The sequence below is a fragment of the Anastrepha ludens genome, chromosome 2, assembly GCF_028408465.1.
Source record: "Anastrepha ludens isolate Willacy chromosome 2, idAnaLude1.1, whole genome shotgun sequence".
Classification (NCBI taxonomy): domain Eukaryota; kingdom Metazoa; phylum Arthropoda; class Insecta; order Diptera; family Tephritidae; genus Anastrepha; species Anastrepha ludens.
In genome coordinates this window covers 102,309,388-102,325,723 of record NC_071498.1, presented here as the reverse complement: position 1 = coordinate 102,325,723, position 16,336 = coordinate 102,309,388, and the positions used below count along the sequence as shown (strand labels likewise).

The 16,336-nt window shown below is 38.5% G+C and overlaps 1 protein-coding gene across 1 annotated transcript; it reads left to right on the top strand.

Moving 5' to 3' along the window:
• The first annotated feature begins 4,828 nt into the window (after positions 1-4,828).
• Positions 4,829-12,523, top strand: LOC128854932 (aminopeptidase N-like). The gene is made up of 6 exons (XM_054089427.1): positions 4,829-5,489; positions 5,557-5,712; positions 5,765-6,239; positions 6,296-6,534; positions 10,847-12,083; positions 12,165-12,523. The coding sequence occupies exons 1-6, from the start codon at positions 4,927-4,929 to the stop codon at positions 12,330-12,332; spliced, it is 2,838 nt and encodes a 945-aa protein (XP_053945402.1). The 5' UTR covers positions 4,829-4,926; the 3' UTR covers positions 12,333-12,523.
• The last annotated feature ends 3,813 nt before the right edge of the window (positions 12,524-16,336 follow it).

Below are 16,336 nucleotides of genomic sequence, written 5' to 3'. Positions count from 1 at the left end.
AGCTTTTTCATGGCAGAAATACACTCGGAGGTTTGCCATTGCCTGCCGAGGGGCGACTGTTATTAGAAAAATGTTTTTATTAATTTTGCTTTCACCGAGATTCGAACCAACGGCCTCTTTGTGAATTCCGAATGGTAATCACGCACCAACCCATTCGGCTACGGCGGCCGCAACCACATCCATTGGCAACTATAAAAATGAGTTTGAACATCAGCAATAAAATTAAGTACATTTCTTTCTCCTGTTGGAAGTTATAAAAACTCAATTTATATTGCAAGCTGCATTACAAAATTAGTTTTACATAATTACAAAATTAGATTACATTACAATCACAAGTACAGAGATGAACAAAAAAAAAAAACAAAAGTAAACGAAAAGCACTCATAAGTCATCGGTAATGCATCTAATGAAGAAATGGAAGTGATTTATTAGTAAATTTTTCTGAACAAGATTTACTTTATTCACGTTTCTGAACAACAAAATTAATAGAATTGCCCATAAAATTTCAGTTTGCGAATTTCACGCTTAGCTCTATGAAGTACTATCACAAATAAATATTTAGATGTTCCAAAATAAATTTCGTTAAGCGAGAAAAGTACAAACAAAAATCGAATAATGTTTATTCTTAATGTATGTACGTATATATGTATGTGTGGGAAAATGCATTTATCACAAATTACGATACAAATTCATGTTTAAAATATTAGTTTTAACACGTACATACATTATTCTGCATAAGCAGCTCAAAAAAAAAAAAACTAAAACACCTCAAAAACTCATTCGTAAAACAGTATATAAGCCCTTAGAATTGTCAATACTCAGTATGGTGTGCAAGAGAGCACAGTGTGAAATTAATAACAGGTGAAGTGAAAAACAAAACTTTTAAGAAGGGATTAAAAGGATGAAGTGTTTTATTTCAAACCTTAAAAATAATTTCAATTGAAAAAAAAAAAAGTACAACAACACCAAATAAAGTGTTCATAATAAGAAGAAGAAAAATTAACTTAACGTAACTTAAAACTTAAACTCTTTGCATGCAAAAAGGATCACCATAAATCCTTTCCAATTTAGTTCACACGCGCGATTTTGTTTTTTGTCTTGTGCGGTGTTTCTTCTTTACGCGGGTTTTTTGAAAGTGGCGATTACGTTTCTGTTGTGTTGCTTCTCCAATTACAAAATAACTTCAAAATTTTAATTAATTTTGACCTGCAGAAGAACGCGACACTCTATTTGATCATAACCATCAAAAGTTAATGGAACGTTACCGCAATATTTACGAAGATTTGAAAGGAAAAAGCACTCAACGTTTGATGACCGATCGCGTATTTACAAATTAGATATTAAAAATAAATTTTTATACCGTATGACTCCCATCAAGGTGTATTCATTTATGTTATAAGCAAGCAATGATCTCTTTTATTACTGCAACGAACTTTTGAGTTTTTCTACTATGCTGTAAAAGTGATTAAAACCGCCCCCGCTCTTTTCGAATGGTGCGAGATAGACAAATTTTATGAGAATTAGGTTCTGTTTCGACGAATTTTTTTATGCGAATTTTATCCAAATTAGAACCGAACAAGCGATTTTGCTCATAAAATGAACTCTAAACGCGGATTTTTTTCACTGAATCGGTCTGGTCCCGCCAAGTCGACTAAAATGAGAATACGTATAACTATGTACTTTCTACCTCTGTCAAGCTCCTTGAAGCGAATACCTTCGGGTTACGTTCTAGAAACAAATATCGAATAATTCTTAGTTTAAAGTAATTGTTTCGATCGTTACTTCTTTCTCTTAATCAAATGGTGTGTGACCATTCTCTTTATGGAAGCAAGAGAGTTGTCGTGCGAAAATAACGGGTTGAATATTGATTTTTACCTATTGGTCGACTTCAGTATTTATAAAATAGCTTCTGCTTTCCCTAAATCGCACTTAATACCTTCACTTGGTATAATTCAGCATAAATATCTCACCTTACAAACTTTTAATTGCAACTTGAACGCCTATTTATATACCCCTCTTAAAACAACTTGTTTGTCTTCATTCCCCTTTAAGCCTATTCAAACCAAATACGTCCTAGGCCTGTTTTTAGATAGCCTAAAAAACAACAGTAAAATGGGACACGCTATTGGATGGCATAACAGGAAAACCAGTGAAAATTGATATCGTGTGAACTCACGTTAACAATATTTACGTTCTTGCACCAGCATCACCCCACCTTGTTCAGTGCCATACCAGCACCTGTATGTTTTAACTGTTTAAGTTAACGAAGACCTCATTAAATTGACATAAAGCGGTTAGGGATTTTGAGATTTTATGGCCGATAAGAAGTTAAAATTCATCATTGCTTCTAAATACATTACTTTGGAGACTTATTGAATTAGGGCTCCTTTGAGTGTAGAGATTCACATGACCCCATTGACAAAGGGCATCGCTATGGTATTGCTACCTAACTTACTACAAGAAAATAAGCTAATATTCAAATCGATTTGCCATTTAATAGTGAATTGAAAAATAATACAATATAAAATATGAAATACCAGGTGTGGCTATTAAATAACAAGGCTGAAACTGAAAACCATTTTATTTTGATTTCATACATATTTACCTTAAATAATCACCCCTCCTCTGGCCTTAAAATACACCAAGTGAGTTTTTCTTTGCTCGAAACAGAGCATGAAAGTTTTTCCCATCAGCTTCTTCAGGGTGCGTGCTTCTTTCTCTTTCAGAGATTCATCGGATTTGAATTTTGTGCCTTTTAACTCAGGTGGGAATAAGATCGTACGACGCGAAATCCGGCGAATGAGTCCAGGGATCTTACACTGAGGTAATACAATTTTCTAGAACTATTTACTGATAAAATGGAATAAGTCGGAAAATTACCCTGAAGTAGAACTATAAATTGTCCGCCCAAAATTATGGCCGTATTTTCTTAACCTTTTAAGGGATTTCAGTAAAAATGTAAATGCAGTAATAATTTGAAAGCCAGATTTAGTTATAGATTTTCAAAACAACATAGAAATTTTCAGGCGGCCGCCGTTGCCGAGTGGGTTGGTGCGTGACTACCATTCGGAATTCACAGTGAGAACGTAGGGTCGAATCTCGGTGAAATACCAAAATTAAGAAAAGGTTTTTTCCTAATAGCGGTCGCCCCTCGGCAGGCAATGGCAAACCTCCGAGTGAGTTTCTGCCATGAAAAAGCTCCTCATAAAATATCTGCCGTTCGGAGTCGGCTTAAAACTTACAGCCCCTCCATTTGTGGAACAACCTAAGGTCACACACCACAAATGGGAGGAGGAGCTCGGCAAAACACCCGAAAAGGGTGTACGCGCCAATTATGTATATGGTATATATATTATATTGGAGGTTGAATTAGTTTTAAAGGTGACACACAGATGGCGCTATTTATCACTTTATCGCGTTGGCAATACTGAATATATATTCATGACAAAGCCTCATCCCTAGGCTTTGTTTATCAGTATCTGTTATTTCGCTGAAGTATAAACAACGCAGTGTTTTCGTGCTCCGAGTATGTCAACTTTCGTCCCGTCGAAACGCAATTTGCGGGAAGCTTTGCTTTTCTGCTTCAATTTGAAAAAAAATACAGCCCAAGCCCGTGAATTGCTGCAGGAGGCCTACCCAGACCATACTCCGTCGATTTCAACATGTGAGTACTGGTTTCGACGATTCAAAAGTGGTGATTTTCACACCGAAGACAAGGAGCGTCTTGGCCAGCCCAAAAAGTTCGAGGACGCGGAATTGGGGGAATTGGTAAACGAGGACTCGTGCCAAACCCAAGAAGAGCTTGCTGAATCATTGGGCGTTGATAAATCAACCGTTTGCAAGCGTCTAAAAGCGATGGGAATGATCCAAAAGCAAGGACATTGGGTCCCGTACGAGTTGAAGCTGCGCGACGTCGAACGGCGACTTTTTACGTGCGAATTGCTGATCGAGCGACAAAATCGGAAGGGTTTTTTGCATCGGGTGGTGACTGGCGCCGAAAAATGGATCCACTACGATAACCCAAAACGCAAAAAATCATGGGGTTTGCCCGGCCACGCATCAACGTCGACGGCCAAGCAGAATATTCACGGCAAGAAAATCATGCTCTGCATTTGGTGGGATCAGGTCGGCGTCGTATATTTTGAGCTGCTCCAACCGGGCGAAACAATCACGGGGGATCGTTACCGACTGCAATTGATGCGTTTAAGCCGGGCATTGAAAGAAAAACGGCCGGAAACGGTAAAAAGGCACGACAAGGTTATTTTGCAACATGACAACGCTCGGCCGCATGTTGCTCAACCTGTCAAAAAATACCTTGGAACGCTTGGCTGGGAAGTGTTACCCCACCCGCCGTATAGTCCAGACATAGCTCCCTCCGATTATCATTTGTTCCGGCATATGAGTCTCGATTTGGCGGGCCAGCGGTTCTCCTCGTACGAGGCTACCAAAATATGGGTTGAGTCATGGATAGCCAAGCAGCGGCCAGAATTTTGGAGAAACGGCATCCGGAAATTGCCCGAAAGATGGGCGAAAGTTGTAGCTAGCGATGGCCAATACTTCGAATAAAATATTTTGTACCGTTTTTTCACAATAAAGCCCCAAATCTTCGAAAAAAACCTTTAAAACTAATTCAACCTCCCAAACTTTAAAAAATGGGATTGCCACCGTAAAAGAACATACATATACAGGGTGGGCCATATAGCGTTTGCTTTTTGAACCACCTATTTTTTTTGGAGAATGGTAACACAAATGACATGTCAAATGTGTTCATAATTTACTTAAAACCACTTTTCCAGTTTTTTGCTAGTAGCATTTCACCAACATCCACAAAGTTAATTATTAGTTTAGGTTAACAAGTTTCAGCTTCTGATCAACTATCTTTAAAAGTCGGTTCCTCATAACGTCTGCGATCGTCAACATTGTAAAATGCACTGCAACAGAATGAAAAAAGGTGCATTACTTTTGGCCATGTTGGCCACTATTACAACCTCTGGAGCGGCGACGCAGGGTCGTGGTAAACCACCTCAACATAGTAAACATCCTGCCGGACGTATCATGCCTATACGGTTCGTTGAATTGGGAGAGTCAGATGTCGATTTGAATTATCGGCTGCCAAACACCACCGAACCACTGCACTATGACGTCGAAGTGACAACGAATGTGCACAATGGCACGAAGAGATTCACAGGCACTGTAAAAATTCTATTAGAAGTTATCGACAACACAAATACCATAGTTTTGCATGAACGTCAACTGTCAGAAATCAAAGCAACCATTACAAATGCAAACGGAACGAGTGGTGTTCAAGAACAGCTAAGCACCTCGTATGAGGAGGCACGTGAATTTCTTAGTCTAACACCAGCAAACGAGTCACTCATCTTTAGCAAAGGCACCTTTTGGGTTTTGACCATCACCTATGCAGGAGAATTGCGTGTAGATAATTTGGGATTTTACTTGTCCACCTATACAGATGAAAAAGACAACACACAGTAAGTGAAATCTTGACCGTTATCAATAGCATTTTTCATGGAAACCGCGTGTGCTTTATACTTCCAGTTATTTAGCAACGACACAATTTGCGCCGTATCATGCTCGATATGCATTCCCCTGCTACGATGAGCCAGCCAAGCGTGCGACATTCACAATAACTATTAACCATGATCCCTCATACAGTGCCATATCAAATATGCCTCTGGACGAAGAGATGAGCAGGTAACTGTGATAAATAAATATCGTAGGTATGTATTAATTTTTCCCCATCTAGACCTGGATATTCTGTCTTCCAAAAGACTCCTAGTATGTCAACTTATTTAGTAGCGTTTGTTGTGTCCGATTTCGAATATACTGAAGGAGTGTTGAACTCGATTCCACAAAGAGTCTACACCCGTCCAGGTACAAAGCAGAATCAGCAATGGGCGTTGGTTTCCGGAATGTTGTTTCTACAAAGCCTTGCTGAATACTACAATATCGATTTCGTACTGCCGAAACTCTATCAAGTTGGTGTTCCTGATTTTTTTTTTGCTGCCATGGAAAACTGGGGCTTAGTTACGTATCAAGAGCAGTACATGATGTACAACAAGAAGACATCGACATCAGGTTCACAAATATATGACGCCAATGTCATTGCCCACGAATACTGCCATCAATGGTTTGGCAACTTAGTAACTCTCAAATGGTGGACGTATCTTTGGCTGAAAGAAGGTTTTGCTAACTTATTCGCTTGGAAGACGATAGATGCAGTAAATGATCGAAATTAAACGAGTAAATTTTATATTAACGTTTCTTTGTTTATTAGACATATCCTGAATGGGACGTCTATCAGATGTTCCTTATCGACGACTTTCAAGTTGCACTCGCTGCAGATGGCTCAGGCCAAGCAAATCCAATGACGCATTACGTGCAAACTCCATCCGAGATCTCTGCACGATACGATTCTATTTCGTATTCGAAAGCAGCCTCGGTACTGTATATGTGGCAGTGTGTGCTGACCGACGAGGTGTTCCGCCAAGGACTAAATCTTTATTTGACTACAAAGTAAGTGGGTTTGGACATTTATCGCAACCCATTATATAGGCAGCAGCTCTCGTTGAGAATGATCGTTGCATAGTTTGTTGTTATATAATATATGATAATGAAATACTATATATTATATTATAAAGTATTCTCACCTTCTGATAGTTGAAACGTCCTTGTCATCTAGTCGATTTGGAGTGATACTAGATTTACATTTTATAACAAAAGTAACCTCGCCGAATAGCGTTTAACACGGTAGGCACTATTAACACTAGGGTGGCTAAAACTTTATAGGAATTTAGTGTGTGGCCTAAACAGTAAGTATATAAGGAATTATATGAAAGTGAGCGCATTAACGCTGCACTTTAGAGAATTCGACTATTAATCCGCTTCCTCAACAGCTTACTCCACTAATTGTAAGGAAGTAGAAATGTCAATTAGTTGTTCTGTTGGAGTAACCGTTTTTTGTGACAATCCAACTGTACTATAAGTATTTATATTTATATATGCTAAGGGAACCGATTTACCAAGTCTATCTGTCCATCAGTTCTTTTTCTTCTTTCATAGCGTTACAACGCGGGGTGCGTCAAAGCTTCCTTCAAAATGCTTCTCCAAAGCGGTCTATCTTGAGCTGTTACCTCGTAGTTACGTATTCCCAGCTTCTTAAGATCGTGTTTAATTGCGTCTATCCAACGGTTCCTTGGTCTGCCATTGGCCTTCACGTCCATTAGGTTTCCTGTCAAGGCTTTCTTCACGGTACAGTCAACAGGCATACGGATCACATGACCTAGCCATCTTATGCGCTGCGCTTTAACAACACGCACAGCTGTCTCATTTTGAGTTAGATCGTTCAGTTCCGAGTGCAATCAGATTCTATAGGTACCATCATCCATTCTTATTGGGCCAAAGATCTTTCGTAATATTTTTCTTTCCATGCGAGCAATCTGAGCACAATCATCAACCTTAAGAGTCCATACCTCACAACCATATGTTAGGATTGATCGAATAAGAGTCTTGTACATAGCGAACTTTGTAGCTTTAGACGAAAGTTGGGACTTGAACAAGTTAAGATGGGTGTAATACGTTTTGTTGGCGGCTTTGATGCGATCCCTGACGGCGAAAGTTGAATCACCGCTACATGCAAACATAACTTCTAGGTACTTGAAATGCTGCACTGCTTCAAAAGTATGGGCTCCCACATGAAAATTTGGCATCTGTGCAGGCCGCCTCGATTTCAACAGATATTTGGTTTTGCCCTCGTTTACAAAAAAGGTCAATATTGTTCGCAATTTTGTTAATTTTTAAGAAAATTTCTTTTAAGTCATCCCTATTTCGTATTCGTGTACTTTTAGTTATCAAGATACCACCTTTGTTGACTTCCCTTACGACAAAGTGCAGCATCATGATTATGACTGTTGATAAGGCATCACCTTGTTTTACACCTGTTTCAATAGGGAACGAGTCTGTGAGTTTCCCTGGAATGATCACGTTTGCTTGTGTATTTGTGAGCGTTGCGCTAACGAGCCTTATTAGTTTGACAAGTATTCCAAGAATAAGCAATATGTGCTGGATCCTATCTCTTTTAACACTGTCGAAGGCTTGTTTAAAGTCAATGAACAGGCAGTGAACATCTAGCCCGTATTCATAGTGTTTTTCAAACATTTTGGCTAAGAACAAAACATTGGTCGATTGTAGACTTGCCTCTACGAAATCCGCATTGGTAGTCTTCAATTATTCTTTCAGCATATTCGTTGATTCCTTCATAGAGAACGTTTGTAAAAAGCTTGTAGGCCGTGCTAAGCAGTGAGATACCACGATAATTATCGCATACTCTCTTATCACCTTTTTTCTGTACTGCGAATATTATGCATCCTAGCCAATCAGATGGTATGTATTCTTTTTCCCATACGTCTATTATTAAATGGTGGAGGCACTTATGTAACTCCTCACCACCTTCTTTCAGGAGTTCAGCCGCTATAGAGTCTTCGCCGCTTGCCTTTCCATTTCGAAGCTTTTTAAGGGCCACGATAATTTCGTCAAATTCTGGTGGAGGGATGATGTTTTCCCCTATAGCTATAGGCCCCCAAGGTGAATGCTCTTCTTGATGCTTAATATTTAGAAGATTGTCAAAATGTTGCCGCCATCTTTCTAAGACTTCTTGGTCAGTTTGTAATATATCAGCATTTTCAGATAAGCAAATAGTTATTCTACGATGAAATACTGTCGTTTGGTTTTCAATTTTCCGATAAAACTGAGCCGCGTTACACTTTGCATTTAATTCTATTTCCTTAGTTTTATTTTTGATGGATCCTTTTTTCTTTTTATTTATAACTTTTCTAGCTGCCAATCTTTCTGAAACATATTCCGCTCGCGCTCTGCGGGTGCCGCTCGTTATAAAGTTGTGCCAGCTTTCATTTTTGGCGCTAATAAGCTCTTTACATTCATCATCAAACCATTACTTTTTGGATTGTTTCGGTAAGTAGCCAAGCACCTCCTTGGTCGAGCTAGATATGCTCTTTGCTACCGCTTTCCATTCCTCTACAGCATGATTTGGACTAAATTCACCCAATTGCGCACTCAACGTAGATTGGAAGCTGATTTTAATTTCTTTATCTGAATGAAGCTTTTCTAAATTATATTTTTCTCTTTTGAAGTTATTTTTAGACGCAACAACTGCCAAACGCTGCCTTAATCTAATTTGTATCAAATAATGGTCAGAGTCGCAGCAAGCTCCTCGGAGTGAACGAGGACTGAGGTAGCATGCCTCCTGTCTACCAGCACATTATCTACCTGGTTAGTTTTTCGGCTTCCAGGGTTTCTCCACGTTTGTTTGTGGATGCGCCTGTGTTGGAAAGAAGTACTGCTGATCCATAAGTTATTTTCAGTTACAAAGCCTATTAAGTATTGACCATTATCACTAGTAGAATTGTGTAGAGAGCGCATCCCAGAGCCCTCTTTCACAAACTCTTCCTTGCCGATTTTAGCGTTAAAGTGATCCAGTAATATTAACATACTGGAGCCACCGATTTTATTGCACTCTTTAGAAAGCAAATCGTAAAAGGCATCTTTTTCTTCCTTTTTTGCAGCTTCAGTTGGAGCGTATATTGAAAATATTCTCACCGCTTGGAATTTGCCTTTCAATTTAAGGATACATAGTCTATCAGTTACGGGCTGAAAGAAAATCAGACTCTTTCTTATTTTCTTGCTGACATAAAAACCAACTCCGTTTGCTCTGTTTTTTTCGCTCCGCTAAAAAACAACGAATATTCTCGCTTTTGTATTTCTCCGAAATTTTTCCATCGAATTTCTTGCAAAGCTACCACATCAAAACAGTATCGCATTATTTCGTCAGCAATTTCCGCCATTTTTCCAGGTTGCAACATAGTGCGTACATTCCATGAACCGAATTTTACATCGTTGTCCCTTAAACGTTGCGTGAGTCGTCTATAGATAGGGTTGTACTTTGTCCGAGGCTTTTGTGAAGGTGTCATGATTTATTGTTTTTTACGTGGAATGGGGGTGTCAACCCTTAGTCCACGTGCCTTTCAGCAAGTTTGCGGCAGAAATTTTTACCTGCGTAGGGGGACAGCATTTGCTCAGCGGCAGGGCGTTGGGGTTATCCCGCCCTTACTCGGTCGACATTGCCGCGTTGGCGATAACAGGGGGCACCAAGTCTAAAAGACAGTGCACCCACAGGTTGTCATTTGAAGAGGAGAGGCTATAGATTTCGAATCACTTTCCAATAGCGCCCCCCGTCCATCAGTTAGTCTTGTCCTAAAGTATTAAACACGTTCGGGGTCAACTAAAGCCAATTTATGTGCTTATGTAGGACTTTTTGAGAAATGTTGCAGCACCACTCGCTCTTAAGTATGACCGTTTAATTCAAAACTAGTATTATAAATTTATTCTTGGTGCATCTATACAAAGAGATGGGCGAAAATTTTTGGTTGACACCCGTATTTTAGTTTCTTATTAAAGGTACTCTTTTATTTGACTTCTTCCATTTTCCTGTGAGGGGCAAAATGTATCTACATATTACGAACATTTTCCTTGCAGTATTTCACATAAAATATCTCAGATGTAAATATCCTCCAATTTCACCACAAAAAACTTCAACAGCGATGTATGACAGATATTAGTCCTTGCCCCCTTTTTCAAAAGCCTTTGCCGTAGCGTTGATATTTTCGATTTGATGCTGTACGATGTAATCGGGGATTATTCTTGCGGTGCTTATATACAACAAGCCTTAATTTATTTTACTATTAAATGAATTTCCGCTCTCTCTCTGTCTCTCTGTCTCTTTTTTCTATCACTATTTTGAATTTTCCAACAGCCAGTACACTGCTGCCGATGAGTATCAACTCTTCGAAGCTCTTAGTATAGCAGCTGATGCACATAACGTGTCACTTCCTGCGACTATTGCGGATATGTTCTCAAGTTGGTCACAACAATCCGGTTACCCTCTACTCACCGTTACACGTAATTACAACAATAACACATTCACCATAACTCAAGAAGCTTTCTACGATAATACCAACTTAACATCAGACAAAACTTGGTACATCCCCTTGAATTATGCCCACAAATCAAATCCAGACTACCGTAACACCACCGCATCGCATTTTATGCTCAAAACGAAAGAAATCGAAATCAGCGATAATAGTCTAGCAGCTGATGATTGGTTGATTCTCAATAAACAATCGACCGGTTTCTATCGCATCAATTACGATGAACAAAACTGGAATCTTATCATTGATGAGCTGAAATCACGACCATACAAATTCCATTCACGCAATCGTGCTCAACTAATTTACGACCTCTACCAGTACACTTCTACAGATCGCATCGACTACAGCATGCTATTTAATTTATTGCAATATCTGCCGAACGAGGATCAGTACGCACCTTGGGCTACGAGCTACTCTGTAATCGTTACATTGAAAATGTATCTGAATAGTGATAAGGAATATAAAAATTTCTTACTCTACGTAGCCTCATTGGTGACAGGACATTTTGAGAAGTTGGGTATAAATGATGTATCTGGAGCACAGCGTCTTACCGTGTACGTACGTAACATCGTCATTGAACTCGCTTGCTTGTCAGGAATTGAGAGCTGTCTGACGGAGACGAGTAACAAATTAAAGGAAATAGTGAACAATGGTATCACCATCGAACCAAGATTACGATGGAATATATACTGTTACGGTCTACGTCAGTCCGGTGATACAGAATTCGATTTTGTCTATAACCAAATATTGCAATCCCGTGATCAAGCATTTCGTGACTCACTCACCTCTACATTGGGTTGTTCACAAACCAGGTCTCAATTACAAAAAATTGTGAGTAGCTCAATCAATATGTCCGTCGAATGGCGATCACAAGATCGCACCACCTTACTCGGTGCAGTGTATTCGAGCAGCAGTGTTGGACTCTTAGTGTGTATTGAATTTCTCAACGAAAATTGGGAGGCATACAGTAATTTAAATCCCGATAGCAGCGGAATGAATCCACTTTATCAAACAATGGTTGGCATGTCCACCAACATATATAGCAAGGAACAAGAAACTAATGTAAGTATTAAAATCAGCACACTTCTACTTACACTACCTTATCCTTATAAATATTACCCATTTTGGGATATATCTTTTTAGTATTTGGTGTTACTGGATAAGGTAAAGGGCAGCGATAAGCTGCCAAACGATTTGGAGACTGTCGCCAAAGCAAATATTCAATCTAATTTTAACTGGTTGAATAAAAATCGTGATCCGATTATGTTGTGGATGAAAAAGTTCGCTCAGGGTGGCAGTGCTGCACTCTAAGGCGGACTTTAAGGCGAACATGGAAACTAATTTTAACTGATTGAGTAAAAGTCGGATGGTTGCTGAGATATTGGTATTAATGAATATATAAGTAGTAAATGAGGCAGGACTGCTGGTATTTCCATAGTTCTTTAAACCATATGAAATCCATATTTGTAAATTGCTCTATAAGTAAATAAATATCATAAATAGCAGAATTTAAATATCTCTAAAATAATTAAATCTTTGGATGAAAGGTCCAAAGGAATTTATGATGATGGTGAAAGGTCCGGAGCTCATATTTGGTTTCTAGAAAAAGCTTAAGCAACCTGTGGTTTTGAAAGTTTAGTAAAACAGATGTGTATTTGAACATAATCGGGAATTCAAAACATGAAATCAATCCCGAATTTGCAATATGCGCTTTAAAAAAATACCGTTGGGCACCTTCGAAAACTGCGTTGAGGCATCTGCTATTAAGTCGCTATGCCGCAAGTAGCTACAAATCGTAAAGAAGGTTCATTAAATAGAAATGTGGGCAGCCCAGTTGGTGTCTCAAAGGGAAAGAATGTGCAACGAAATGTCAGATCTAAAGAAATGAAGCCTTGTTCCTTCCTTTCCAATTCCTTTACATCGCCTTCACGTGGTGACAGAAAAAGCACGATTATATATCTTATTTAAGATTGCAAGGTAGATTTGAAAATATAACCATTATAAGTATCTATACACCTTAAAACGATAGCACTGATGGTATAAAAGATCAATTCTCACGACTATGATGCAACTAACATAATTTGCAAATACGACATCTTAATGATTGTTGGCGATTAAAATGCAAAAGTAGGAAAGGAAAACTCTAACACAACCACACAAATGAGAATGGTATACGAATATGTAACTTTACAAGTGCTCACGGGTTAGTTGTGAGTAGTACAGCCTTCAAGCACAAACGAATTCATCTTCAAACGTGGAAAGTGGTTGGCTGCAATATGGCTAATGAGATCGGTTAAATGCTACGTCGGCCATAGATGTGAGATCATTCAGGGGCGCTTGCTGCGACACAGATCACTTTTTCTTGATAGCTAGGTCGGATCCGAATTTCAAGTGTAAATGATGATAAAGGCTATAAGAAATTAAAGTGGAATACAGATGAACTTACAAATAACGAAGATATGAAAGCGAAGTACAAAAATACCATAGATAATATTTTATTTAACGAAAATAGCACAAATAACGACTCAGATCAATGGACGTGAAAGATCAATGGAATGAACTGAAAGATGCAATCATAAAAACCGGATTTGGAGAGCAGAGATCAGTAATGAACGAATTATATGAAAAAGGAAGCTAGAATAAAATATAGGAAAGAAACACGCGTGCAAATAGAGTAGACTATGAAAATAAAAGAAAAGAAGCTAAAAATAATACGAAAACAGAAAAAAATATACAAGAACATGAAGTGGCAAATTGAACAAGTTGAAAGTGATTTTAGAAACATGTCAAAGCCATGTATCCGAACATCAAAAAGCAAATTAAAATATTTCATCCTCGAATAAATATATGCAAAACAAAAGATGGCTCCACAATCAGCGAAAAACAACAAGTTATAGATAGATGGAAATAATATTTCAACGAACGAGCAACAAGTAGTACATACAGCTGAAATCTATGTTGAAGAGTCTATTTTTTAAGAATACCAATACTACATTGGCCATAAGAAAATTTAAAGCGATTACCAATGTGGTTTCAGAAACTCCCACTCAACTATCGATCAAGGTTTTACTGTCCATCAGATATTTGAGAAGTTTACGAATATAACATTGATAATTTTGCCTCTTTGTTGACTTCAAATGGGCATTGGACAGAAAAGATAGAAAACAAATAAAATAGAGGGTGGGCCAAATAAGACCTACTAATTACTAAAGACTACTGCCTAGCAGTATGCGCAGTTACTCCATCTTGTTGAAACCACAAATTAGGATACTGCTCTGCCATTGGCTGCAAAAAGTTTTCAATCAATGTTCTGTAAGAAGCTCCTGAAATCGATTCCGTCGTTTCATCCTCATAATTCTAGTGGCCATAACACCGCACCAAGCTGTACATTTAGATGGGTGCAACTGATGTTGGTGTGTTGCCCTTGGATTTTCAGAGCCGCACAATCTACAGTTTGGTTTGTTGACATAACCATTTAAAGGGAAATGCGCTTCATCCGACATCAAAACATTATTTAAAAAATCAATTTGTGTGGCTAATTGGGTAGGAATAGAAAAACTCCATAATTTTAACGCGTTGTGTTGTACTGTATAGTTCCATAATAAATTTCCAATAATTCAATTATAACCTACAAAAAGAGAAAAACAAATATGTCAAAAAATAAAAAAGTTATTTGTGCTTAACATTAGTAGGTCTTATTTGGCCCACCCTGTACTACAAGGTGAGGTCCAAAATAAAAAGGATTGGCGACATACATTTGTTTTTGATGGGGCCATCTTTTTAATGAGTTAGTTCGTTGGAAGTTACATCCCTAGCTGACTTCCGCTGAAAGTTTGGAGACATTCGGTTTAGTGGAAGGAAAGATATTGCGTCTAAAGTGTCAGTATGTTTGCGTCATCGTTACAGAAATGAGTTTCGAACAAAGAGTGGTTACACGTTTCAGAGCTGGTTGTGAGGACATACATGAAATTAAACATACGGACCGCCCAAAATCAGTAACCACCGGAAACTCCATCGAAATTGTTCGTAAATTTATCAGAAATGAAGCAAAATCATGATTGAAATTCATGGAATCGGAGTTGAATATCTCCAAAACATCGATTTATTGCATTTTAACTGTTCATTTGGGCTGACGAAAGGTCTGTGCACGTTTCATTCCGCACAAGTTAACTGAGGACCAAAAATTGCTCAGAATTGCTCAACATTCGAAAGACCTCGTTAAAGAGGCGAGGAAAGACGATAACTTCCTTTACAACATTGTAACTGGTGATGTAACGTGGTTATTCCAATATGAACCTGAAACTACGCGTCAAAGTGCCGAATGGAAGGCCCCAGACGAGCCCCCAACCAAAAAATCGTGTTTGGAGAAGAAAAAAAGCAATTTGATGCTTATTTGTTTTCACGATTCTAAGGGAATTGTTCAGAAGGAGTTCTTGCCAACGGGCCAAGCCGTCAATGCAATTTTTTATTTTGGCGTTTTCAAGCGTTTGTTGCGTCGCATTCGTCGAATTCGCCCTGAATACCAGGAAGGAGGAAGCTGGCGCTTATTGCATGATAATGTCACATCTCATGGATCCACTCCTGTGAACGATATTTTGACTAGAAATTGCATTTCAACCATCAATTACTCACCGCGTTCACCTGATATGGCTCCCTGTGACTTCTACCTATTCGGAAAATTGCGTTTGGGATGGTCATCCGAAAAGCTTGTAATTATTAAATGCTTCACACAACCGTTCAAGAAATGAGCCCGAATGGAACATTATTTAATAATGATTTATAATGACTAAAGACAGAAACACTCTTACACGCGTCTTTAAATTTATTGATAAAAATGCAAAAGCTCTAGAACTACCTGTAAATCCTGAGAAAATTAGATACATGATTTGTCAACAACATGACACGCGACGATCTCTCTATAAATAACTTTTTTTCGAAAATATCACTGAATTTAAAGACTTGAGTTTCTAAAATATCCGGAGGCAAAGAGTCGTTGGTAGCTATTCACGACAGAAACAAACGGCATTCGCTACATCAATGAAATCGAAGAAATTCTTCAAAGTCAAAATGTACTACGTTTTATCAAAGCCCAACGGATTAGATGGATTGGGCACGTACTGCGCATGCCGAAAGAGCGAAATGCTAGCAAAGCTTTTATTTCAACATCCATTGGAGGAAGAAAAAGAGAGCACCCACGAAAGAGATGGTTAGATAATGTAAAATCAGATCTTAAGGAAATAAACGTACACAACTAGACAGATGAAGCCAGGGATCGAATAAAGTGGAGAAAAATTGTTGACGAAGCTACGGTCCAC

Excerpts from the sequence above, each read along its gene's own strand:
- LOC128854932 (XM_054089427.1), top strand. The coding sequence starts at position 4,927 with ATGCACTGCAACAGAATGAAAAAAGGTGCATTACTTTTGGCCATGTTG. Across the intron at positions 6,535-10,846 it reads AATCTTTATTTGACTACAAA|CCAGTACACTGCTGCCGATG; the intron begins GTAAGTGGGTTT and ends ATTTTCCAACAG. Across the intron at positions 12,084-12,164 it reads GCAAGGAACAAGAAACTAAT|TATTTGGTGTTACTGGATAA; the intron begins GTAAGTATTAAA and ends ATATCTTTTTAG.